Below are 27,248 nucleotides of genomic sequence, written 5' to 3' on the forward strand. Positions count from 1 at the left end.
TCCTTTCTCTGTCTGAGATGTGGATGCTCCAATTTGACTTGATATAGGTGTGTTGAGATTGGTTACCAACAAGAGTGCCTCAACTCATCCAAAGACCACTAATGCCAGGAATTTCCTTGCGATTATTCCTGCTCTGCTGCCATAACTTTAGTGGATGTTTCACATAGAGGATGTGTATAAATGAGGTTTATGAAGAACTTCCATTTAAGTTATGGTGGCAGAGCGGGAAAAGCGCCAAAGATATTCCCAGTGGAAGAGGAGAGCAATTTACTCCCAGTTGTCATTCTGTGCCCACATGTTGCCCTGTACAGTTGGAGTGCTCACGAGCTCCAATCCTCTCAAAATGCAATGGCTGAATCACTGCATTCTGATATTTTCAGTGGGGCAAAGTCCTTAATGGGTCAATGATAATCTTCCTTCCTTCATGTCCTGAAAAACACAAGCCTAGACTTTCTAACTAGTGTTTAACTATTAAAATAATACCCGGGACACCTTGGGGAGAGGTATGCCACCTTTTGGGAAAGGTAAAACATCCTTTGGGATTATTAAAAATGAACATGATCGCACACTTTTTACGCACAAAATCATTGGAACTGTCAAGGAACTGTTAAAGAGCTGTCCAGCTGTTAAAGCTATCCAGGAAGTGTCAAAGCTGACAAACCTATCGAAGTTATACAGGAAGTGTTAAAGTTGCCAAGGAACTAGGTGAGTTGGCATGGAGAGGGTAAGGACAAAGGGTGGTGGGTGGGGGGGGCATGAGTTGGCACAAAGTTGGCATAGGGTGTATGGGGCCATTGGGGGGTTGAGTGAGGGGACATGGGTTGGTATAGGTTGACATGGATGGGGGGGGGGGGGAATGAGGGGTGAGGGCTGGAGGAGTTTTTTTTTTGCTTTTAATTATTTTTTATTTACTTAAACACAATGCCGGGGCACAGAGGCAGACCTTGCATCCAGCCTGTCTCCAGAACGGGCAGCCTGCACATTTGTTCTGGGGTCACCCGCCCCTGACCGAAAATCTGACCCGTGGGTGGACATTTTTAAAGGTCAGGCTTGCCGAGCCGGGGTATCTCCTGACTTTGATACTGACCCGAGGGCGAAAATCTGGCCCATTCTACAAAGCCCAAATCCTATTAGCACTGGAATAGTGTTCCCCTATCTGGACATGCTCTTTTAGCAACTCTCTCGCACTCAGCTGATCACAAGCTTTTTCGTGTGGTGACCGTTCCCTCTTTGACTCCACTGTGATCTTTTTGGTCTTTCTCCAGATTATCATATTGCTATAGTCTGTGCTTCTCTAAATGTTCGGTCCTTGTCCTTTCTAAATAAAATGAACATGAGCGTGCACTTTTTATGCACAAAATCATTGGAACTGTCAAGCTGTCAAGGAACTGTTAAAGAGCTGTCCCGGTATCAAAGCTATCCAGGAAGTGTCAAAGCAGCCAAGCCTTTCAAAGTTGTCCAGGAAGTGTTAAAGTCGTCAAGGAACTAGGTGAGTTGGCATGGAGAAGGTAAGGACAAAGGGTGATGGGTGGGGTCCATGAGTTGGCATAGGGTATATGGGGGCAACAGGGGTGGGTAGAGGGGCATTAAGTTGGCATGGGGGTATGGGGCCATTGGGGGTGGGTGGGGGGACATAGGTTGTACTAGATGCTCATCATCACATCCTTCTGGTGTTAAAATCAAGACTTGTCACACAGTATCATAATCTAATTCATTCTTTCTCAGAACTTCAATATCTCCTAGGGAGCCTCTCATACCTTCCTTTTCTCTATAATATCCAGTCTTTAATAACCCAACCTCATCATCAGCTTATTACTGCATCCTGCTTTACCTTAGCTTCATTTTTTACTCTTCACTACCTTTAGTAGTCTCCAGCTCGATGGGTCATTGCCTTATCCTGGCTTCCCAACTAAAAGGAATTCAAAGCCATGGAGAAGATCGGTTCTCCACTCACCCCCATCCTCCCTCCCAGCTGATGCCAACAATAGAAGTGGGAAACTAAGACAGGAGTGGAAAGGGGATGGAGCAGCAGCTCAGTTGCTTTATTAAAGACCGGGTCCAAACAATATGGAAAACATTGCATTTGTACTTACAGGATGCACATGACCGCTGCGGAGTGCTGCATTTTCATACTGTTCTTCCGGTTACGGATATTATCGGATGACTGATAGACATGAATGCTGAAAGAAGAGGTGGGTCAACATTACCGAGCTCACAGAAAGCCATGAACACTCTAAACAGTGGTATCTTCGGCATAGAAATGCTACTTTAGCTTGTACCCATTTTAATAGCTTCATTATTTTACCATTTCATATTTTAGTTCATTTTCAGTCAGGCTTTCACCCACTCTAACTGCGAGTTTTCAGTGAGTATTTTCCAGGTGAAATAGTGACTCCTGAGTTTTCAACCTATTCCTTTCTTCATTTTCCTCTTGGCTGACTAAAGCCAGCTCTATTTCCCAGACACCATGCTGCTGACAAACAGCTCCTCTTATTGGCTCACAGCTCATTCTCCCTGCTCCACTCAACGCCAAGATTTTACAAGGAAAACCTACACACCTTAAGCTGGGGGAGGGATCCAAATAGAAGAAAGTGGCACTGATACTGAACTAGTTCCGTTTGAACCACACTGCAGTCTCTTCAAGTGGTTTGCAGAAAGACAGGTCGCATAATTTTTGCATTTTCTTCTGCTGAGGTTAAATTGGCTTAACTTAGAGAGCTGTAATTAACCTACAGTGGGAACATTACCTCTTCTGCCCCATGAGTAATAAAGTACTAAAACTGTTTAAAACTCTCTCTATAGGCAAACGTTGTTAAAAGCAAAATACTGCGGATGCTGGGGGGAATCTGAAATAAAAACATAAAATGCTGGAAAAACTCAGCTGGTCTGATGCATCTGCGGAGAGAGAAACAGAGTGAACGGCTGGGATTTTCCGGCCCTGTTGCGGGTGGGGTCTGCCGCGGATGAGGCGGCGCCCAAGCCAGAAGTCCACTGGCTTGTGGCGGGACCGGAAAATCCCACCGAACATTTCAAGTCCGTGTGACTCTTCTTCAGAGCATGTTGTAATTACCCAAGTTGGCCACTTGGTGGCTTTGTGTAACAATTCATGGGCCATGCTAACCTTCTCCACAAAGCCACACATGGTTTAAATCGCATACACTATGTACGTGACTGTAAAAGTTACAGCAGCATCCAGTTGGCAAGAGACTCATGCTACAATAATTACTGCAAGGGAGGAGGATCTTCTATTGATAAAACAACATCTGATCTAACTTTGATGAGTACATTTGTCTCACAGAATTGAGAACAACATGGCCACAACTCAGGAGCCAAATTCTTGCACCTCAAAACCGGGCTTCCATCTGTCATTTCTACCGGGAGTGATTCTGTGTCTGCCCTTTCCTTTGTTATATTCTCTCTCAGCTGTGCCTCAATATTGGAATTTATATATACGCTACTTTGTTTTCTCTTCTAAACAATTGACATTATTCCAGCTAAGAATGGCTGAAGTTGCACCACCATGGGCAGAGTTTTGCCCTTGTTGGGTGGGCTTGGCGGGGGTGGCTGGGTAGCCGACCTCCACCCGTGATCGAGGCTGGAAGGCGTTTTCACGCTGGGCAGGCCAATTAAGGTCTGCCCAGCGTGAAACGCAAGTGGCAGCATTCAGCGCTGCCTGTGCGGGCAAGGGGGGAGGGGAGTGTGAGCGGGGAGAGCACAAACTTCACGCATGTTTGTGAGTGCACGTTTGATAGTCTCCCTGAGGCACAGAGCTGCCTCAGGGAGATGAAGAGCGTTAAAAAGATTAATAAAGAAATAAAAAATGTAATAAAACATGTCCCTTCATGTGACTCTGTCACCTGAGCAGGGACAGGTTATTAATTAAATTTAAAATTTTTTATTTTATTTTTATTTGCTTTAGGAAACCTCATCCTGCCCGTGGATGAGTTTTCCTACAAAGTGCAAAGGTCAGTTGGCCTTTTCGCCTGCCCGCCAACCATAAGATTGGAGGGGCGGCGAAAAATTTTGTTCAACTATCTTTTCAATGGCCTTAATCGGCCTTTTAACTGTCGGCAGGTGTGCTGCCGCCTCCAGCGCGCGCCCGCCAAACAAAATATCGCTGGACTGTGCGTTGATGTCAGGACGCTCGCCCGACGTCAACGTGCGTCATTGTATGCTCGAGCGGGTTGGGCACTGCCTGCCTTGTCTCTGCACCATGTCTCTGATACTATGTCCAATCTATTAACCCTGGCAAAATCTTCCAGATCACACATCTTATTTATCAGACGTCTTGCATTAATGCATGGACAGCTCTCATGCTTTTTGGCTTTCCAATTTACTTGATTGACATTTTTACCACACTCATCTCCTGCCTCTGGAACTTATTATTAGACAACTTATTTAGGAGATAAGAATCAGTTATGAAATCACCAATGGAGTCCGTTGGAAGTAAAATTGTTTTGTTTAGTCACAATCTTAGCAATACAGAAATAATTGGATATATATTTTATATTTTTGAGAAGGATGAATTTTCAAGGCAATGGGGAAGGAACGGGAGACTGGAAATAATTGGTTAGCTCTTTGAAAGAGTTGGCACAGGCATAATGGGCCGAATGGCCACCTTCATTGCTGAGTTGTACTGCACTGCGCAAGTGCATTGATATAGTAGGTATGGGGAGTGGGGCATATGGAAGAAAAAAGATCCAATCCTAACTCCTGCTGCTCTCTCCCACCACCCATTCTAATCCCAACTCCCACTGCTCTCTCCCATCACCCATTCTAATACCAACTCCGACTGCCCTCTCTCACCACCCATTCTAATACCAACTCCCGCTACTCTCTCCCACTAACCATTCTAATCCCTACTCCGGCTGCTCTCTCCCACCACCCATTCTAATACCAACTCCCACTGCTCTCTCCCACCACCCATTCTAATCCCAACTTCCGCTGCTCTCTCCCACCAACCATTCTAATCCCAATTCCCACTGCTCTCTCCCACCAACCATTCTAATCCCAACTCCTGCTGCTCTCTCCCACCACACATTCTAATACCAGCTCCCACTGCTCTCTCCCGACACCCATTCTAATCCCAACTCCTGCTGCTCTCTCCCACCACCCATTCTAATACCAGCTCCCAGTGCTTTCTTCCACCAACCATTCTAATCCCAACTCCCACTGCTACGCTCCACCACCCATTCTAATCCCATCTACCACTGGTTTGTCATGGGATGTCACAGTGTAATAAATAGAGCTGTAACTACAAGAAGCAACTAAGATTCTAATGTTTCACCTCTCTAAATGTAAAATCATACAGGCACTGCTCCAACTAGCGTCACTTTCCTAATTCAGCTTGGCGTGAAGCTGAAATTACTCCATACTTTGCTCCTTGCTTTACATTTACCAATGAATTCTCTGAATTAAAAAGTTACCACAGACCAGCCATCCTCTGTTCCAAGCCACATTGAGCTTTGGTTGGCTTCAGGGTCAATACTCAGAAGTTCCTCCAGGCTTGCTCTGGTGAAGGACCCTCGACTAGAACGCCTCATTGCCCGTCCATCCATTGGACTGTCACTGTTCCTTGTTTGACATAACACGTTGGAGTTGGCTATGAAATCAGTCTCAGGTTCCTCTTCTGAACTTGTTGTTTCCGTTGCAAAATCCTTTGAACTTGACATCTCCTCATCTGCAAAAGAAAATCATTGTTGTGGATTGATTGGCTGTGTTTTCGGTAGGAAGGTGAGGGGGGGTTTGTCTAATAGACATTTTCCTCTTTCTCCCACATGGTAGAATATTGACTTTGTTTCTGTCCCAATGTTATACCATTATTTCATCATCACTCTCATTTTTGCTTCATATTTAGTTCCTTCAGTATTCATCACACCACATTCAACAAAATTAACAAGGGAGCTAATATAAGACATATTCTGAGGTAGGTCACTCTACGCCTGGTCACTAAGAGATACGTCACAGTGGAGCAGGTTGGACTCCCATTCAAATTCAACGTCTTCCTGTAGGAAAGTATTTCAAAATAACCTAGCTAAAGCTGCCATATTACTACATGTCGAAACTGTGCAAGATTTGCATCCCACCATTCAATGTGTTTTAAATTGGTGCACCAACATTCCACATCTGTACTTCCTTAATGGAACCAATTATGTCAAGAAAACGTACCTTGAATTTACACTTTGAACCCAACTCTCATTTTTCTCTTGGTGAGAATCTAATAATAGCAATATTTTCAAATCACGTGTAGATTATTTTAGAGGTTGCAAAATGTTTTGAATTATGTCATCTTTAAAACCTTGCATCTTCCAGGGGAGAGGGAACTTGCTAACAGGTGAACAAATGTACAACTTGACCACTACGAATTAAGAAAGTATAATTTTTTGAAAGTATTTTAAGCTGCTTTTGATAGCTATTAAAGAGAGGGTCTCAAGGCAAAAGCTTCAATGCTTTTGAAAATAATTCCCTTTCCCACAATTGTACAAGTCCGATAAGTTACAGGCTGAGGAGCAAATACCACAAAAAGGCATTCATGGTTGGAAACCCAGCTACCAGAAATGACTGAGGATTTCTATGGGTTGTGCAGAAATAATTTTCATTCAAATAATGGAGAAGACCATCCTGGGGTCTGGTAATCCCCATTATATGCTGAATTAACTGATTCTAGTCATAGCAGTCTTAGTTTAGGCCGGCCTGGCTAGGAAAGGCAACAAGGTTCACAGACGAGAAATTGGCACTGAGGGCAGGTACCACTGGGCTCTCAACATCCACAGACCAATGGCATGAGTCAACACCTCGTCATAGAAGGTGCAAAGGGAGAAAACTGGAGTGAAGACTCATAAAGAAAAAAACAAATCATTTGGAAGCCTTTTTTAAATTTGTTGCTTTACAGAATGTTATGTTTTGATGACAAAGCATGCTGATGAAGTGTTCAGCCTGAGAGATGTGGGAGATTCATGTCTGTGGACCCCACTTGCCAAATTCCTGATCTCAGTTTTATCATCATGCAAAGGCATAGTGGAAAGCAAAAACTTTCCTGCCAGAAAGGACAGAAATTGATTTTAAAAAAAGGGATACAGCCAGGATCTGCCACTTTCACACATTTCCCATGTTACAGAGTGGCACTGGCAGAGGGTAGTGAGCAAGTCTGCAGGGAAAGGGAGTGGGAAGAGCCTAACAGGGAGAGAAGCAACCAAAAATTAACGATATATATAAAGAAACCAGGGCATTATTGAGGGTGAGCAAGCATGTGACACAGATCTCCCTATTAAAATGTTTGAGTTGAGAACAAAAATACTAATTGAAAGAATAAATTAGAGAGCTGTACCACATACAGGAAACAATTAGAAGATAAGAATGTTTCAGATCCTACTTACTCCCTGTACTTGAGGAGATGGTGGATCTGCTGGCCTGACTCCTCAGTGTGCCTGAAGGGCTTGGGGATGACTCATCATCTTCAGTGTCATCACTGTCGAATGGGTTCAAGCTTCGGTTTCCACTTTCAGTTAACTCTCCCATTGACTGAGCAGAGTTTGAAATCGAGATATGGAAAGGTTGTTGTGAAGTAGGTTCTTCCAAGGAGACAGCGCTAGTTCGGTGTGGATGTACACAGGAAGGGCTCAGGAGCAGCTCTGACCTGTCTCTGAAAACGAAGCAAAGGGGAAACATAAATCACCATTCATTCTTTGTGTTGCCTTCCCTCTGCTGGCTTTCCCCTCATTACTGTCCTCAGTCACAACCGTGGATACAGACAGTCGCTCTTAAAATAGCATGTAGATGAGAAATGGAGGAGGGGTGGGGGGGGGGGGGGGGGCAAGGAGAGATCTTTGATGGACCCCAACAGTAATGGTATGGGAGCGGGAAGGGAAGCCAGGAGATTCCCTGGCACCGACTGAATAGATAAGAATGGAATCAGGCCAGGGCAGTCTCACTCAGCTGGACAACAAAGAGTTTTTGGAGAAGTTTGATGTGGTTAACAATTTCAGATGCTACAGGATGAGGAGAGATAGTGGACCAGGGTTACAGTCACATGGGATATCATCTGTGGCCTTGATAAGGCCATTTCAGTTCTGTAGTCAGGGTGGAAACCTGATTGGAAAGGTTCAAATATTGTGTTGTGGAAAAGATAGGTACAGATTTGGGTGGTAACAACACATCTGAGGACTTTGGAAAGGAAAATGAGGTTGGAGGTGGGGTGGTAGTTTATAAGTACAGTGGGGTCTTAGCTCTATGTGTGCAACACCACAGAAGATGCACTGGTGTTATAGAAGATCATAATAATGTCACCAAGCAACTAGTTTACAGGATGCAGAGTCCCAACAGGAATTTGCTACACAGAGTTTTGCCCCCCAAAGAAAACACACTAGCATTTCACGAGAGCTGCAGCTTCATAGTCCTATAAGTATAGAGGTTAAGATTGCAGAAACCAGGGGTCTGTGAGGATTGGGTGTGAAATGGTGAGAACAGAGGCATGTGTCTACATCCAATGAAAACAGGAACAGTTTCAGATGGTGTGATCTGGCACTTGAGGTGTACAGTTATGGGATAATTTCCTCTTATGTTATATACGTTATATATTTTGTACACACCACATTTAAGAAAGTCTAACAGCCCCAAAACATAAGATTTAATGAGCACATTCCTGACATTAACAAGTAGTTACAAGCTCTTAATAAGCCTCTTTTCTCTTCATTCAATGTTTTCATATGAGCACTTAATGGAGGAGAGGAAAGGAAATCACCATTAAACAATAATGCAATTTTAAGGAAATTTACTAAACCAAATGATTTCTTCGCTAGTTGACACACTGTGCTTTCCTTTTAATGGTTTCCACCATGAGGAAATAATACTCCATAGATACTCCTGCACACTAGGCATTTGTGAGTCAAACAGCACAGGTAATAAAAACAATGGTTCCAGCGTATAGCCAGTAGCCCAAGCTTGAGCAATTTTCCTTGTCTGCGAAATGATTTTCTAAAAGTCTGCACTCAGTAGTCACTTACCTTAACTGGCAAGTTTTACAAACTTGGCTTGTTTTCAAACAGGGAAAACAGGGCAACTATTTAAAAGTTCCCTTTAGTTTTTTATTCCATATTACAGGAAAGGAACTTTGTTTGTATAGTTCAAGAGACTGGAAGAAAAGCCATCTGTTTGTGACAATATACTTGGCTGAAATGATAATTCAATATGGACTATTTTTACAATTGTAAGTTCTTCCGAAGTTATCAAATCTCAGAGTACGAGTGAATGGTTAAGTGTATAAATTCCCACCTGGAAGTACCACTGAGGCCTGGCACAGAGGCTATGCAGATAATCCTTGCGGAGCATACTGCGATACAGGCTTCCACAGTGGGCACTGGCTTGATGCTTAGCAAGCAGACCTGTCCAACATATCCATCACTATTGCATACCCAAACCTCATGGGTGTTGTCTGGTCCACCGTGGCTAGGAGATGCACAGGAGAACTGGAAACAGCACAACATTATCAATTAGTATAATATCCCTTTCACCAACTAGTTTTGCCAAATTCTACCTTACTGAATGAATGATTCTCACAGACAGGACACAATATAGCTAATACTTTGAGCGTTAAGGTTTTCATTCTGACAGAAATGTTTGTCTGAGGCTTCCTTCGCCTTACAATTTCCCCAAATATCAATTCAAGTGAAAGAATGTTCCCTTTATATATGAACAACTTACACGAGGAGTAACTCTGTTCTTCCAATGGGCTACAGTAAAACCAAGGGAGGGATCTATAGACAAAGTGGAGAATTTTAGAATAGATGCACAAGAGAGTGAGAAATTGTGGAGGTCAATGAAGAGAAGATGAACAAGACTTTGTATTGGATAGCACATGGCTGGCAGACTTGGGATTTGTGTTGTGTGGGAGGCTGTTCAGGACAGCAATGAAGAACTTAACCCTGAAGGTTGCAAAGGCATGACAGTTTGTGGGGTGAGATAGGGGTGGAGAAGCAATATTTTGAAGGCTTAATTGGCAGTTTCAGTGATCTGGGGTTTGAAGATCAGATGTATCAAAGTTTGGTTCAACTTAAGGAAGTGCTTCTAGGGAATCCCTCCCACATCCGTCATGGCTGTCAGTCTACATGCGGCAACTGGCTGTCCAGTGGATGGCTTGCCCCCTCCATGATAACTGGCACACTGGCCAGTAGTGGGAAATTGTGGCCCCATCCGCCTCTAGTTCTGTTTCTGCAGCCGTTTAAAAATTCTCCCCCTATCTCTTTTGATGCGTCTGAGACCACTGTGACATTGCTGCCTCACCATCACACTTCTTTTCTCACACACTTTGCCCAACATACTTAAAACATTTCCTTCAGTTATCTCTCCTCACATTCTATCTGGACTGCATCTGGTAAACTCCCATCCTTGGCATCCCTTTGTGTGGTACCGCTCAGTAACAGCCTGGCAGCTGTGGCCCTTTTTACTGTTAAACATTTCTTAAGTCATTTCAGTGTCATCTCAATTATTAGGAATCCATATTTCCAAGAACTATATGGTTTTTTAAAAAAAATGGACAGGATACTGAATTATTTAGACACTCTCCTGAGTTTTGTTTCCTAAAAGGTTGCAAGTTCGCTTTGGTCTGTGAGCAAACTGCTTTTTCCAAGAAATCACATGACTTCAGCTAAGTGACAAGCAAGACACCTGAGGAGACAAGAGTTATTTTGTTTATTTGAGTTAAAGTAAAAACAATCTGCTGTTGCCAGTCTGTGGGCTCCTGCTGATGGACTGAAAAACACCATGTTCTGTCTGAACATGTTTTTTGAACTTAGTGTGTATCTTGGGAGCGAACTGTGAAAGAAGATTGCTCCTTTATCTCTCCCCCATTCTCTCTCCCCGTATTGCCTATAATCCAGAGCAGAAGTTTACCTTCAGTCAGCATAACTCCTCAACTCAAAATAACTTGTTTGTATTTGAAAGCCTGTGAAGCTGCAACAAGGAAGAGTTAGCAAAGACAGTGTTTCAACGAAGATCCTTTAGGAAGGACTTCCAGACAACTACTGTGACCGTCTTCGCAAGTAGGAACACCAAATTGACAAAGTCAAGACCTTTTCAAACTTTAACTTTTCTCATAAAGTGTTCCCTTATGCCAATCTCTGCAGAGACCTTAGTTATCTTGGTCCTTTGTATTTATGTGTGAGAGGGAGAGTGTGTGTGTGTGTGTGTTAGGATTTTAAAAGGAGTAAATCATTACACTTACAGATTACAAATTGTATGTTAACCAGTTTTGCAACTTGTTTTAGAAAAGAAGTTTCATTTCATAATAAATCAATTATTCTGAGTTTATTGAAAGATATCTGGTTAAAGTCTTTTTTATTCTAGGTCCAGCAGTAACAAAGGTAAACAATTGGTGATTTTGGTGAGTGATTTAAATATTTACACTTATGGTGTGACTTGTGGAGCAGTGGGTCTAGAGAAACTGTACACTCCTCCCATCCTGGTTGTACACAACCTTGAGGTGCCCTCTCTCTCTCTGTTCTACCTGCATTTGCTGTACCCACCTCTGACTGTGATGCTGACGATCTGTGAGTGATGGATATTGGCCCTCCAGCCTCGGGAGCCCACCCAACATCCTTAATTTGATGAGGATCCTGGAGATGACTATCTAAATTGGATGCATCCTCAAAATTCGCCCTCTGGGTCCCAATGCCGGCATGTGTGGGTTCTTGACCTGCATTTCCTCCCAACGGAGGGATTGGGGCCCAGAATGGAAAGTCACCCCTGGGAGTCAGAGGTTGAGGCAGTTGAGTAGATGGTCTTTGAGACAAAGAAATATACAGAAAAAGAGGTGAGGGTGGGAGATGGAAGGGAGGACATAGGAAGAAGTTGTGGAGGAGTTCTATTTTCCTTTCCTTCGGAATGGTGATGGAGAAACACAAGGGAGAGAGACCAAAAATTCTTCCCCCCACACCTCATCTAACTACCTTCTAATGTTCACAAAGGTTTTTCTTCTATTTTACCTAAAAAACCAGCCACTAATTAATCTTACCTGAAGATATCCTGAACTTGCCATTTACCACTTTACCTTCGTTCTTTTAGATTGATATTGTAACTTATCTTGAACTAGTACCCAGATTCAACTTTTGTCCCTGCTTTCAATCCCAGAGGCAACATTGCTTGAGATGCTTTGAGTAGCTGAAGGAAATTCACACTGTTTAATATGCCAACTGCTTTGCAACCATGTAAGTCTCTGAAAATTAAATTCTGTGTTTCTCACAATATGAATGCCATAAAATATAGTCAGAAAGACACCCACAGCATTTTTGAATAAACTAAAAAAAAAACACATATTCTTTCCATTACTGTGCAGAATGACTGTTGGATGCTTCAAAGGATTTCAGCTGCATATGCCTCAAATATTAATCGTAACTTACCAAATTGCCACCTCAGGCTTGAATACATGCTAAAACCAGGAATTCAGAGCGTCCTGACAAAAACATTTTTAAGTTATCAGAAACAGTGTGACCTATCTCCAGCCTGTTCAGTGATATTTGCTGACATAACCTTGACAATGTGTCGGGCTTATGCTCATTTCTGTTAGATGCATCTCCAGGAGGCTCCTCTTTCCAGCAATGACATCAGCGTGTACAACCAAGCTCTTTTAAGAGCGTTATGATGTAGAAAGCTTGCCAGCATGGAAAGCCAAACTATGCTCGACTTTATTAATTTCTTTTCATCTGAGGAAAAATGTAATTTGGTTTGAATATCCTTGAGGTTAGATGGTTGTGGGTGAATCTAATTTGAGTTAATTTTTCATAGGGTACAAAGAATTTATCTCTTCTGCTGGGTGGGGGGGGGGGGGGGGGTGGGGATCCAGAACAAGTGAGTATAACCTTAAAATTAGAACCAGGCCATTTAGGAGAGAAATTAAGAAGCTCTTTTTCACTCAAAGGCACATGGAAATCTGAAACTCTCCCCCAAAAGGCGGTGGATGCTGAGTCAATTGAAATTTTCAAGATTGGGACCGATAGATTTTTTGTTGATAGTTCTGGGTATCAAAGAATACAGAGCAGGGATATGTAAACGGCACTGAGGCATAGATCAGCAATGATCTAATCGAATAGTGGAAGAGGCTCAAACAACTAAATAGCTTTCTCCTGTTCCCATCTTTCCATTATTTTTTATCTTTCCTCACTTGAAGATGTTAACTTATGATTTCAGAGACCACAGCAGATTACAGCACAGAAGGACCCCATTCGGCCCATCATTTCTATGGCAGTTCTTTGCACCCAAGTTCACACCCCTCCTATGTTAGCCTAGAATAAGTACGAAGTGATCATCTGACTGTGGATGGTGATACAATCCAGCCCAGTCCTATTCCCAACAACCTCCAGGCATGGATCATTTTATATTGATCAGGAGTGAAAGCTCTCTGTTTTCTCCCCCATTTCCAAAAGTCCAATGTTCTATTATTCCCTAAAACGTTCCCCAGACTGAACTTTTTTGGTTACCTCAGATAGCCATTTTATTTTAATTACACTATGACTATTATTATAATTTCTTATTAGACAGTGAGCTGAAACTTTTATCTTGGCAGATTGCCTGACACTTTCCAAGCCACCCTCGAATTGTGAATGTAACCAGAAACTACAAATGACTGCATGGAATCCACACTGCACCTTGAAAGATATGGGCAGCAGGTACATGGGAAAATCATCTCCTCAAAGCTTCCTTCTAAGTCACACACTATTCTCACTTGGATGTAATCACTGTTCCTTCACATGCATCACGGGAGTACCTTCACCACAAAAACTGCAGTGGTTCAAGAAGAAGGCCCACCACTGCCTTCTCAAAGGAACTATGGATTCGCGATAAATGCCGGCCTTGCTAACATCATTGATATCCTGAGAATGAATTTTAAAAGATTGTTACTCATAGACAATTTTTTCAGCCAAAGGTGGCAGCCCAAAGCAGGCAACAATGATGTCCATCCAAAGACATTGGGGTCCATTTTAACATACTCACCTCAGCTCCTCATCACACCAATGGGACCTGACTGGAACTTTTACAAAGCAGTGTGAACAGAAAGCCTCTGTCGGCATACCACCAGGTTAATGCAGTGACTAAGAGGATCAGGACCAGGAGCGGCTTAAAAATGATAAGCTTTGAATTTATTTAATTTTCCTTCTGGGGTTTGGAAGAGCAGATGTTCTATGGGCTTCCAGCACATCTTTCACACTCTTGCACAGGATTTTGTACAATAGGTGGCAAGTATCTCACCTCTGGTACTCCATGTCTCTCTCTCTCACTCTTTCTCTTGCACATCAGCCATGCTCAGTTGTCATAAAAGCTTAGTTTCCAATATTTTCTCAGTACGAGAAAGCAAGTTAGGCTACAAATGACTGCCTGTGAGGTTGCAGTATAAATATCTGACACACTGGTATCAAATTTCTACATCCACTAGTTTAATGAAATTTAATGAATATAAGTGGATAAAGGAATTTGCTATTAGCACATTCAGTACACCTACCATAATATCACCAGCAGTAATTTCCTAACTTTTGTAATTAAGGCTCAGACAATAAACGACAGTACCTGCATACCACTCCGTGTCTTCATGATGGGAATGGCCTTAAGGAATTCTGGGTCCCAGTGATCTCTGTTCAAAGCTGTAAAATAAATAAACAAAATAAGCTTAAGGCTGTGCATTGGTGACCCAGTGAAGAAATGCGTGTGGCTGATATTTTACAATTAAAAGAATCGCTATTTTTCCCCTCAATGATCCCATTCAAAAGGGAATGAAGAAGCAGCAGTTCAGGCACAAGTTAACAAAATAAATGTTTCTGCCTCTGCTTCTATCAAATCACCGAAGTGAAGCAAATACAGGAAAGCAGGGCAGTGTGGATTCCACAGGCGGTTGATTCAATTTTCCAGGGATGGGCCAACAAAACAAATCAGGCTGGCTCCCAAATCAGCAATCACTGCAAGGTGATGATACAGTCAGGACAAGGAACAAGCCTTGGAAAAGCTATCTCAAAAGCTTTCCACTTGAAATATTGGAGGTCTTTAAGCACTTTTACCATGACTGTCCTGCTTTCACTAACAGCCTCACCTGCATAATGGTGGCAGCGCCAGAAACCCTAATCCTGGGAGCAGGAGTTGGAAGGATTGGCCCTTCATCAAGGCCACAGTGACTCCATGAAAATGAAGGGAGAACACGGAGATCATGGGTTTCTGCTTGAAAGCTGCTCTCCTCAAACTGCAGAGAAATGCAAAATCACCCCGAGCTCATTTACTGGTGAGACTTGTCAAAGCTGAAACCTCAAATGTTTGGTGAATGCCCTCCAGCTTCAAGTGCTTTCATGTGCATTCATATATATTCATGTAGAAAGATGTCACAACAGCAATCTGGGAATCTGCTTTTAGGAGTGCAAGCAAGAAGTTTTGATCCCTGTTACACTTCTCAGTCCTTTTATATATGCTTCAAGAGCCACAGCATTCAATTAATGTACACGTACAAAGCAGAAAATTGAACAAAAAGTTAGAACAGTTTTTTTTTCTGTTGTAACTAAAATAACTAGGTGGGCGGTTTTTTTTACAGCAAATTCCAAATCGTAACATGACTCTTGTTTAATATTATTTATTTTAAGGATTAGAAGGAAATGAGTCAGTCAATCTTTGCCATTTCACTTTTTAAGGTCTAATGCTGGCTGCTTGCAAAAAATAATTCTTCAGGCATTACACAACAGGAGAATTGTATGCATTTCAAAAGCTGGAGTCAGTCAAGGACAAAGGTACAAATACAGACCCATACTTCAGATATTATCTCCTTAAGCCTTATTAAACAGTATAGGTGGATCAGATTACATGCATTGGAATTATGTTTGACATATGATATGACAATCGTGTCTTGGTGATGTCTGCTGGCAATAAGTCAGATTGTCCAAGCAAGCCAGTGCTGCATGCAGCTTGCTGAGTTATCCCTGACCTCCTATAAATGTTATTCATGAAGAAGCAGTTTGTAAAGTAGTTCAAGGCAGCCAATGCTGTAGAATATTTTGCATTTGGCCCCAAAAGGAGCAAGGTCCAATGCACCTCAGCATATAAATGCATATCACAATTCCTGGCTTAATGTTTTGGTTCTCTGACATTGCCTGCTGCCTGGAGATCTTACCGGCCAGCATAATTATCCTGTGCTGACAGTCCTAAATGGTGACAAACAGTGCTCTGGATCCTATGTTTAGATGTGCTGCTGCTTCCAGTGATGCGATTGAACCCAAAGGGATTTTCCCACTGGAATTACACCAAACCCCCGGGAAGAAGCCCTGAAGGCAGGAAAGCAAAACACATTTCCCACTGGAAATATTCCGTATGTATATCAAAATATGGGTGGGCATATTATAATGAGGTGAAAATGACAGGATATGTGGATAAAAGCACCCAGGGTGTGTCACTAATTACATTCCCTATGCCCCAATATGCTTTTAAAGAAAAAATTGAAATACCTTTTTTTTTGTGCTGGCCCAGAGGTCACTGGGTCTCAAGGCCTGCAGCAGTGAGTTCTCTCCTTCTCATGAAGCAGCCTCCCCAGTACAGGTGGGAATGGCACTGCTAACTGGCCCATTCCATTCAAATGACCCTGGTTTCAAGAATGGAGGGGAAAATCCTGGCTGGCTGAATTCTGACAGTGTAAGGGCCAGGTGGAAAATGGGCCCCTCACATTGGCTTCACTGCTTCCAGGAATAACAGCACCTTATCCCTTTCACTTTTAAAAGACTTGCATTTATATGGCGCTTTCTGTGGCCACCAGCTGTTTTAAGGCGCTTTATAGCCAACGACTACTTTTGAAGCGTAGTCACGGTTCTAATGTAGGAAACTTGGTAACTAATTTGTGCTCACAAACTCCCACAAACAGCAGTGTGGTAACCATCAGTTAATCTGTTTTTGTGATGTTGATTGAGGGATAACTATTAGCCAGGAAACTAGGGATAACTCCCCTGCTCTTCTTCAAAATAGTGCCATGGGATCTTTCACATCCACCCGAGCAGGCTGTTTAATGTCTCATCTGAAAGACAGCACCTCCAACAATGCGGTGCTCCCTTAATAGTGTCAGCCTCGATTTTTCTGCTCAAGCCCTATAGTGGGACTTAAATCCAGAATCTCATGATTCAGAGGTAAGTGTGTTACCAACTGGGCCACAGCTGGGGCTAAGCTGTGTCATTCGAGCTGGACCATTTTGTACAAGGCAGGAACTCTAGTGACAGAAGCAATCAGTGAGTATAATTGTGCTGTCCCAGGAGAATGGACCTCCATCCAGAATTCCATGCAAAGAAAATGTACTTGAAGGATTTCCTCTTAGTTTATCTTGCTGAACAGTCGTTCTTTATGGGCATACCACTGGAAACCAGACACTTTCTGGAGTCGTGTCTGTTTAGTGATATATGGTCAAGATTGGCTGAGGGTTTATAAGCTGTGACATGCAACTAAATGTAGATTATCAAAAGAGATTATTGTCTCTTTAAAGTCTGAGTTATGGTAACATTTATAACTGGGACATGATGACATACTAAAGATGGCTTAAGCCAGGAGAATATTATTGACTTGGCATCCAATCATTTTGAAGGCTTTTACATGCTTGAAGGAAACAGACTGCACGGGTTAGATAGCGAGAATGGGAATGACATAGGATGAGATGGCAAACTGACTCCAAGTGAATTTCACCGGCTGGGAGATGTTGGACCAGAATGGAACGATTTTGCTTCTTCCACAAATGCCTGGCACACACAGCTTCTTGTTAAGAGGTTTGTCAGTGACAAGCCAAAACTGCCAATCGCACTAAACCTGGAAGTGGACCTAAACAACGTCTCATTTCCAAAATGTGATGTCTCGTCTTTGTGCTGCCCCTTTCACACCTGGCTGCATTATATTTTTAATATATTTTAAAAAAACTAGTTTGATGGTTTTTCTGAAATTTAAACTTGACCTTTAATATCCTTTGCTACCAAAAATGATGTTGAGTAATGAGATCGCTTCAGAGAGACATTAATTCTTTGATCTCTGTAGCCATCATTCAGAGCTGAATTCCAATAGTTGCAAATGTGCACAGGCAAGACTGAACAGACTTTGTCCACCTCTTGTTAGGTTATCACACCGGTATATTACATATAACCGACCTTCAAACATGTTCAAAGAGAAATATGTTGGTGGCACTTTACAGTATTAATGTCAAGATATTTGTGAGACAGACTTAAAACAGAGCCCTGTAAATTGGTATAGGGGCAGCACCTGTTGAAAAAATCTACTATCTCCAAGATGCTCTTGTCAAACAAGAATGCCTCCAAAACATTCTCAGGGCTCCAGGTCACCAAGTTGGTGATATGACCTCCAAATTTCTTGGCCATTTTAAGTTCTCATTTTTGTTTATAAATCTCTTCATGTCCTTGCCTCTCCCCAGCTCTGTAATTTTTTGCAGCTCTATAACTCTCCGAGATACCTGCACTCACCTGATTCTAGTCTTCTGAGCATCCCTGCTTTTTAATTACTCCACCATAGTTGGTGTGCATGCAGTGGCCAAGGCCCTAACACTCTGGAATTCCCTCCCTAAACTCACCACTTCTTTACCTCTCTCTTCCTTAAAGATAATCTTTAAAACCAGCTGTTTTGACCAAGCTTTTGATCATCTGCCTTAATATATCCTTGGTGACAAATTTTGCTTTTAACACTTCTGTGAAGAACCTTGGGTCATTTTGCTACATTAAAGGTGCTACACAAATGAAAGTTGCTGTTGTTGGCATCTCAATTTTCTCACCTGAGCAGTGATTGCAGACAGCTTTGAGTAGAGGGACTGACCCTCCATGGACTTTTTGAACAATCACTTCAATGAAAAAGTGGAAACATAGGGCTGGATTTTCTGGTGGTCGGGTGGGGACGGCTGGTGGGCCCAGGAGCAGCCGGGACATGGTCTGCCACCCGCAATCGGCCCCTGACTGCAATTTCACGCTGGCTGGCCAATCAACGGTCAGCCAGTGTGAAAGGGATGCTGAGAAGCTCAGTGCTGCCGGGGTGGGGGCAGGAAGAGGGCAAGAGCAAAGGTTGGCGCATGTGTGGGGGAGCGCGCATTGAAAGCTCCCTTAAAGGCAGAGAGCTGCCTCAGGGAGCTGAAGAGTTTTAAAAACAAAAATGAAGAATTTGAAAATCGGAAATAAAAAAGTCCCCACATGGGACTCACGTGCATGAACAGAAACATAATAAAAATTACGTCAAAACATTTTTATATTTTTAAAATTAATGTTGGAAAACTCATCCCGCCCACGGATGAGGTTTCCTAAAAAATCCAAAGGCCGCCTGGATGATTCGCCTGCCCGCCAAACGTAAGATTGGACGGGCAGCAAAAAATAGCTTTCAATGAATTGATTAATGGCCTCAGTAAGCCTCTTAATTGTCGGTGGGTGCGTTGCTGACTCTCACGCACGCATGCCGACTGAAATACCGCGCGTTATTTTCTGCCCAATCAGGTTGGGTGCGTGCCCACCCGCAGGACTTAAAATCCTGCCCATAAAAATGCAAGAAAAAGGAGCAGGAGTAGGCCATTTGACTGATGTTTTTTTCTGTAAAGTATTGTTGCTGTCTGCAGCCCAATTTTTTCAGCGCATGCTCCTTTTAAATTTTGATGTGAACCGCACACATGCATTATCACAGAACAAGGCCTGCGCAGTACCTTCTAGGCTGCTACGTGGCCGTGCACCCACGCAGCTTAGCAAAATCATCAACCTCTCATGCCTGCTCTCCCATTCAATACGATCGTGGCTGATCTTAATGAAAGGTTAAGCTGAATTCAGTTCTTACTTCAGCATGACTCAAAATGAAGCCATCTTCACCTTTGTCATGATGTGATCAGTGTAAGAGTTAAAAGTACTCCAAAGGCGGGAGCTGCTATGACAGCACTTAGCAAACAAAGATACATTATGGAATGGTCTGTTCACCAACTCAGAGCAATTTACTATGATGTGCATTTGATATTGCTAACGTGGTATAATTTAATGCTTAATCCTGAATGACCGCACATCACCTGTACCAGCTTCCAATAAAGTACCAATGTTTCAAGCAAACGTCCTGGTTACCCTTCTCCATACAGGAAAATGGAGCAAAGCATGTTAATTTCTTGTCAATTACATTGTTGAGGTTTGCTAATGTTAATTACATTGTTAAGGTTAAGAGAAACAGGTGATGAGTATTAACTGCCTTTGAGCACATAGAAATAGGGGATAGCTGGGATACTGGGTTGAGTGGGAGGACAGCTGTGAGCCTGAACAAATAAACTCTCAATAAAGAAAAGCTCTGTGTCTCGGTTTCTGCTTCATCAACCAGCTTGAATTCTATTAACAAAGCAGCTGGCTTACTTGCCTGCAATATGGGCACTTGGAGAGATAATTTAGCTCCTGTACAGGATTTACTATGAACTTGCAAGGGATTAACCTCCTGGCATAGGATTGGTATTTACAATAACTCAGGACAGAAATTCCTCTGTGTGGTATTGTAACAAAGTTGTTAAAGATTAATGGAAGTTAATCACTTTGTGAAAATAACAAAGAAAAACTTGCATTTGCATAATGCCTTTCACAATTATTGGACTTCTCAAAGCGCTTTATAGCCAATGCAATACTTTATGCTGGGGCCTTGGTTTAGCATCTTATCTGAAAAATGTCACCTCTGACAGGGCAGCACTCCCTCAGCACTGCAGAGAAGTATCAGCCTTGATTTTTGAGCTCAAACTCCGGAGCCAGAAACTCGAGGCTAAAAGGTGAGCGTGCTACCAAATAAACCTTGGCTGACACTTAGCAACAAAGAGAGAAACGTCACCTGAATATTAATAAAACTCATCAAAAATAGCACATGGAGAAATATCTCCCAACCCTTGAGATGGATTTGGATGCTACTTGTTTTCTTTCATATAAAATTTTATCAGCTACTCAAGAGTAGGAAATAGTCCAAAGGAAACTAAGTATAAATTCAAGCAAATTTGTGAAGTGACGATTTAAAGAAAGTACTAATAAGCTCTTTTACCCAATACTATTATTTTGGATATTGTTTGCACATTATACCTAATTTCTTCTTGGTCTCCTCGAATGCTTGTTCAAAGCCAGCTCGTGCCTCAATACTACTGAATTCAAAAATGAATGTTTCAGTTCCATCAGCTGTTGTGGCTGTTAGTTCAATTTTTGTGAGTGGAAACATCGTACTGACTGCGAGTGACTGCTTCTCAGAGAGCTCCCGGTTCACAGAGGCCATCAGGTCCTTAATGACATCATCCAGACTCTGACAAGAGAAAATAAAAGGAGAATATATATCTTGTTTACTTGTTAATTAGGAAAATAGCACCAAGCAACAAAATTTAGCTCATCACTGAGAAAATGATTACTCTAATGCAGTCAAGAGTGTAAGCCGCTCAGTTTCTAAAAATTCTTTCACAGGATGTGGGTGTCGCTGACTGGGACAGCATTTATTGCCCATTCTTAATTGTCCTTGAGAACGTAGTGGTGAGCTGCCTTTTTGAACCTCTGCAGTACTTGTGGTGTAGGTACATCCAAAGTGCTGTTAGGAAGGGAGTTCCAGGGTTTTGACCCAGCAACAGTGAAGGAATGGCGATATAGTTCCAAGACAGGATGGTGTATGGCCTGGAAGGGAACTTGAAGGTTCACATGCATCTGCTGCTCTTATCCTACCTGGTGATAGAGGCTGGGGGTTTGGAAGGTGCTGTCGAAGGAGCCTTGGCGATTTACTACTGTGCATCTTGTCGATAGTACACACTGCTGCTACTGTGCATCGGTGGTGGAGGGAGTGAATATTTGTGGATGTGGTGCCAATCGAGCGGGCTGCTTTATCCCGGATGATGTTAATCTTCTTGAGTGTTGTTGGAGCTGCACTCATCCAGGCAAGTGGAGAGTATTCCATCATACTCCTGACTTGTGTGATCTCCTTTCATGAATAGAACAACAACTTGGGCTAAATTTTCATCTTGGAGGCGAGAATCGGGAGTCAGGTAATTTCCCAACTTTGTGATATTGCCACTGTTTGGCAGTGCCCGCCCACGCTATTTCCATGGCAGGATGGTGATATATTTCCAAGTCAGGATGGTGAGTAGTTTGGAGGAGAACTTCTAGGTGGTGCTGTTCCCATGTCTGCTGCCTTTGTCCTTCTAGATGGTAGTGGGTTTGGCAGGTGCTGCCTGAGGAGTCTTAGTGAGTCTTGGTGCCTTGGTGAGACTTGGTGGCTTGGTGAGCTGTGTCAATAAAATTTCCAGAGCTGAATACATTAAACTTTGAAATTATTCAAAGTGTTCAGCCATCTGTTCAAGCTTTGAAGCAGTGAAACTGATAAGTTGAGCTGAAATTCAATGAAAAGATTAAATCATGGGCGACAATCTATATAGTCAAATCTCATTTTCAATATTGTTCAATGCAGAAGAGCACTTTATCCAGTAATAGTGTACTCTGATGCAACTGAAGAATTTCTACTTTCACAATGCTGGTCAATTTAATGGTCACATATCTTTTAATAACAAATCTTTATCACCAATCACTGTATTAAAAACATATTTAACTCACCATACATGGGCAGATGACGGCATAGTGGTAATGTCACTGGACTAGTAATCCAGAGGTCCAGGCTAATGCTCTGGGGACATGGGTTCAAATCCCACCATGGCAGCTGGTGGAATTTAAATTCAATTAATAAATCTGGAATATAAAGCTAGTCTCAGTAATGAGACCATGAAATTTGTCTTTAAAAATCCATCTGGTTCACTAATCTGCGGTCCTTATCCGGTCTGGCCTATATGTGACTTCAGACTCACAGCAACGTGGTTGATTTTTAACTGCTCTCTGAAACTGTCTATAGCAAGCCACTCAGCCCAAGGGCAATTAGGTTTGAACAACAGATGCTGGCCTTGCCAATGGTGTCCACATCCCATGAAAGAGTAAGAAGAAAAACAGCATTTCACCATGACACGTAAAGTTGACAACATCTTTTGAAGTGATATGTCAAAAGGTCCCCAACTCAAACCATGGTTCACGACACCTTTCAGCTGCTGTGAACCACAATGCCTTCAAAAGGCAGCCCAACTCAATGAAAATTGCAGGGGGTCTGAAATACCCCATATCTACAATAGAGTTAGTAATATCAGGACAGCAGCAAGCAGGCTCACAATCTGCACCCTTAACCCATGCCCTTCAAAATTGCCAGTGGTGGAAATCACCATTTTTAAAGTTCGCCCGCAACATGAAAATCTGGCCCCTTTAACACAATGGAACTTCCCACGGTGCTTCATGTTATGACACAGCCGATGGTAAATGCTGATTGTTCAAATCCCAAAGGGAAACTTGAAATAACTGACCACAACTTATTTTGCAGTTTGTATAAATTTTGAGATGCGTGCCCTGAATTCAGTAGTAATAAGACCACCAAGTCTTATAGATTTTACAAAACTAGATTAAACAATTATTAATAAGAGAAGTGATTTTTAAATACATACATAGATCTACAAATTACTATGATAACTTCTAAATCCCCCTAATCAACCTAACTCTCAGTTACACCTTCGTTAAGGCAACAGTAAGACACATAGATATTAAAAGACCCAGGCAAAGAAACAGGCTACCCTGAAAAAGTCGAATTCCAAGTGAGTTTTCTTAACTTCAGTCCTTTGAAGACAGCAGCTTGAGGCATAGATGCTGAAGGCTTTTCACAAACTTGTAAGATCTTAAAATGCCTTCCTTTACAAACAGTCTTCTTTCCTTTATACATATTTCCCTATTTGTATGCAAATACCCATTGTCTCACTATGTCTCTGGACTTTATCTCCCTGATAAAAAAAAACCTCTCACTGCACTAAGTTTTACCAGCAATCTTTGGGAAAATACAAACACACTGGGCAGAATTTTCCCTTTGGCCCCTGCACATCCGAGCATAAAATGACGCGTGGTGATGTCAGGTGAGTATCCCTATGTCACTGTGCACCATCACGATATTTCGCTGGGCAGGCGCACGATGATGTCTGACGTGTGCTGCCATTAATTAACGGGCCACTTATGGCCCTTGAGGCGCCAACTGACACCGATTTTTCAGTGCCCGTGCAATCTTTGGGTCAGCACACAGGCACAATGGGCAAGTGGGTAGGACACATTTGTATTAACCTCATCCATGGGCAGGATAAGAGGGCCACTGGGGTTGCGAATGTGCACAGTCAAGTATTTATTTATGAAAGTTTTTGAAACTCGTCTGTGTGATCTGCAGTGCTTCAAAACACATCCCAGCTGCTTTTTCTGGACTCTTAACCTTCAGGTCAGCACTCTGCAGTGAGGAATCTTTTCTGGGCCTGCAGATTTCAGGAAGCCTTCCCTTAGCCTGGGAATGGGAGCTGAATTGTCCACTGGAGGCAGCTCCTCTGAGGAGGAAGGGAGGGCTAGAAGGGGGAGGAGGCCAGGAGTGCACATTCAGCCTCCAGGGGAGCCACCTTTGGGAGGGCAGGCACAAGGGGTGCAGGGCCAAGAGGTAGTCCAAGGCGGAAGGGGCTGCAGAAGATGCCACTATCCTGTTGCCAGGGCATACGGGCGGTAAGGCAGCTACCTCAATATGCCTGAGGTGCAGAGCCGAAGGAGGCGCCATCTCTCAAGACAGATGGTCAATTCTATCTGTCAGATGATAGGGCCTGAGATCTCCACTAACTGTGGGTGGACACCCCATGCCAATAGCTCTGAAGGTCACAGCTGCCCTCAACTTCTATGCCTCTGGCTCCTTCTAGGGGTTGGTGGGTGATCTTTGCGGTGTCTCCCAATCAACTGTCCACACTTGTGTCAAGCAGGTTACAGACACTCTGTTCAGGCATGCAATGACCTTCATCCACTACAGTTGGGACCAGGCAAGCCAGACACAGTGAGCCAGAGGCTTCGCGGCCATTGCTGGCTTCCCCCGCATCCAGGGTGCAATAGACTGTACACATGTGGCCATCAAGGCGCCAGCAGGTGCGCCTGGTGCCTTTGTCAACAGGAAGGGTTTCCACTCCATGAACGTGCAGATAGTGTGTGATCACAGGATGCAGATTCTCCAAGTCTGTGCAAGGTACTCAGGCAGCTCCCACAATGCCTACATCCTCAGACACTCCCAGGTGCCGGGGCTCTTCAGTGCTCCAGCCTGGCTGGATGGATGGCTGCCGGGTGACAAGGGCTATCCCCTCAGAAGGTGGCTCATGACGCCTCTCCGCCATCCAAGAACAAAAGCTGAGCAGTGGTACAATAGGAGCCACACCTCCACAAGGGCTGTGGTGGAGAGAGCCATCAGTCTTCTTAAGATGCGCTTCCGATGCCTGGACCGCTCAGGGGGTGCACTCCTGTACCCCCCAGATCGTGTCTCGTTGTTAGTGGTTGCATGCTGCGCTCTGCATAACCTGGCGCTGGAAAGGGGGCAATGCAGTGGACGATGAAGGTGTCGACGCGGTGGCTGCAGATGCACATGATGAGTCCAGCAGTGAGTCCAAGGATCAGCATGCACAGGGAAATGCTGTCAGTGTGGGATTAATGGATTAAATGGTACAGCAAAGAAGTCATTAGAAAAAAACTTTTTTAGCCAGAGAGTGGTGAATCTATGGAATTCATTGCCACAGAAGGCTGTGGAGGCCAGGTCATTGAGTGTATTTAAGACTGAGATAGATAGGTTCTTGATTGGTAAGGGGATCAAAGGTTACGGGGAGAAGGTGGGAGAATGGGGTTGAGAAACTTATTAGCCATGATTGAATGGCGGAGCAGACTCAATGGGTCGAATGGCCTAATTTCTGCTCCTACGTCTTATGGTCTAAAAACTGAAAAAAAATCCAGGGCCTCCTGCTTGAAGTGGCTAAGAATGGTGATCTGCACCTGGCCGCCGCCAGTCCTCACACGCTCTGCCGTGTTATGAGCATTATTCTCCTGAAAATGAGAGATGAGCATTGATTAGTGAAAATTGTGCACGGCCCACCCCAACCAGAGTGGGACATATCAGGGCTCCAGTGCCTCCTCACCCCGCTGCTGCCGAACACTCACATAAAGATGCTCGGCACCCCCCCCGGACACATGCTGCCTACATTAGGCACCACACGGTATTTCCTCCCATAGCAAGGAGGCGCAAACATGTGGAGCGCAGAGGGCAGCAGATCGATCGGTGCCACGCCACCTTGAAGCTCCCCTCCCAGCATGTCATCACCCTGACTTGGACATGTCCTGGAGTTCCAGCACTATGCCTAGGTACAGCTCCTCCAGGTTGCCCCCAAACCAGTCATGTCAGACTCAGTGTAACACATGCTGCGGGGGCAAAACACATCCCTTCATCACCCTCTCAGGCTGACCTCAGCATGGGCAATATCTGCTTGCCCACCCAGCAAAGGACAAATGTGGTCAATGATTCAGTGCAGTAACTACGATCAGACTTGGGGGTGGTGGGGAGCAAGGGGGAAAGCTGACCCCTGGGTTACATGACCAATGCCAACATGGTACTCACCCATCTGAACACAAGTCGTTGAAGTGCTTGCAACACTGGATCCAGGTGCATCATACCACGTCGCAGGAGCTCACCACCTCTGCCACCTCCTCCAAGGCAAGTTTCATCATGTGGAGAGGCCTCCTTCTCCCATGCAAGAGAACCAGCACCTCCCGCCGTGCTGCCACCTCCTTGAGCACACTGCCCCCCCCCCCCGCCCTACCCACCATCCTGGTCTGTCCCGCTGCCTTACTCTCCAGCCTCGCCTGCTCCGCTGGCCTACCCTCCGTACTGACCTGCTCACCAGAAGCCCTCTGGTGAGCCCTTCCACTTGCCATTATAAGCAGCCTAGAAAAGGCTGTCAGCGTTTCAGATAAACAGGCCGCCAGGTCGCTATTGGACCCAGTGGACAATACACTCCCGCCACCGCCCGCCCACATCCTCGGGAATCACGCGTTATGCTGGGCGGACCTTAATTGGCCCGCACGCGTAAAATGGTGGCACGGACCTGATCGCAGGCGGTGATCGACTCCATGCCCGCTCCACCCCCATACCAAACAGAAAATTCAGCCCACTGTTTCTAAACTTCACCTGGCTAGGTGACACATTTCACCCCTCCTTTGAAAACAATCTAGCCTGATTTATTTCAAAATGAAAATGTTCCCTTGACACCTATGTTTCTAAACTTCCCCATATTTACCTAATTAACATTTCAAACCTAACTTTTCTTCTTTCATCAAAGCACCCAGATTAATTCAATTAAGTCACACACACACATACACACA

The 27,248-nt window shown here is 43.7% G+C and overlaps 1 protein-coding gene across 1 annotated transcript in view; it reads right to left on the reverse strand.

Annotated features, from left to right (window-relative positions):
* The window catches only part of LOC121283863 (rho guanine nucleotide exchange factor 17-like), a 502,814-nt gene that overhangs the window by 21,249 nt on the left and 454,317 nt on the right, over positions 1–27,248 (reverse strand). The window contains exons 11-16 of the mRNA XM_041198663.1: positions 21,060–21,273; positions 14,554–14,627; positions 9,271–9,464; positions 7,377–7,642; positions 5,434–5,680; positions 2,094–2,180 (exon numbers count right to left, since the gene is read on the reverse strand). Coding sequence (XP_041054597.1) covers positions 2,094–2,180; positions 5,434–5,680; positions 7,377–7,642; positions 9,271–9,464; positions 14,554–14,627; positions 21,060–21,273 — 1,082 coding nt within the window. The remainder of the gene's footprint in view (positions 1–2,093; positions 2,181–5,433; positions 5,681–7,376; positions 7,643–9,270; positions 9,465–14,553; positions 14,628–21,059; positions 21,274–27,248) is intronic.

This window comes from Carcharodon carcharias, chromosome 11 (genome assembly GCF_017639515.1).
Source record: "Carcharodon carcharias isolate sCarCar2 chromosome 11, sCarCar2.pri, whole genome shotgun sequence".
Classification (NCBI taxonomy): Eukaryota; Metazoa; Chordata; class Chondrichthyes; order Lamniformes; family Lamnidae; genus Carcharodon; species Carcharodon carcharias.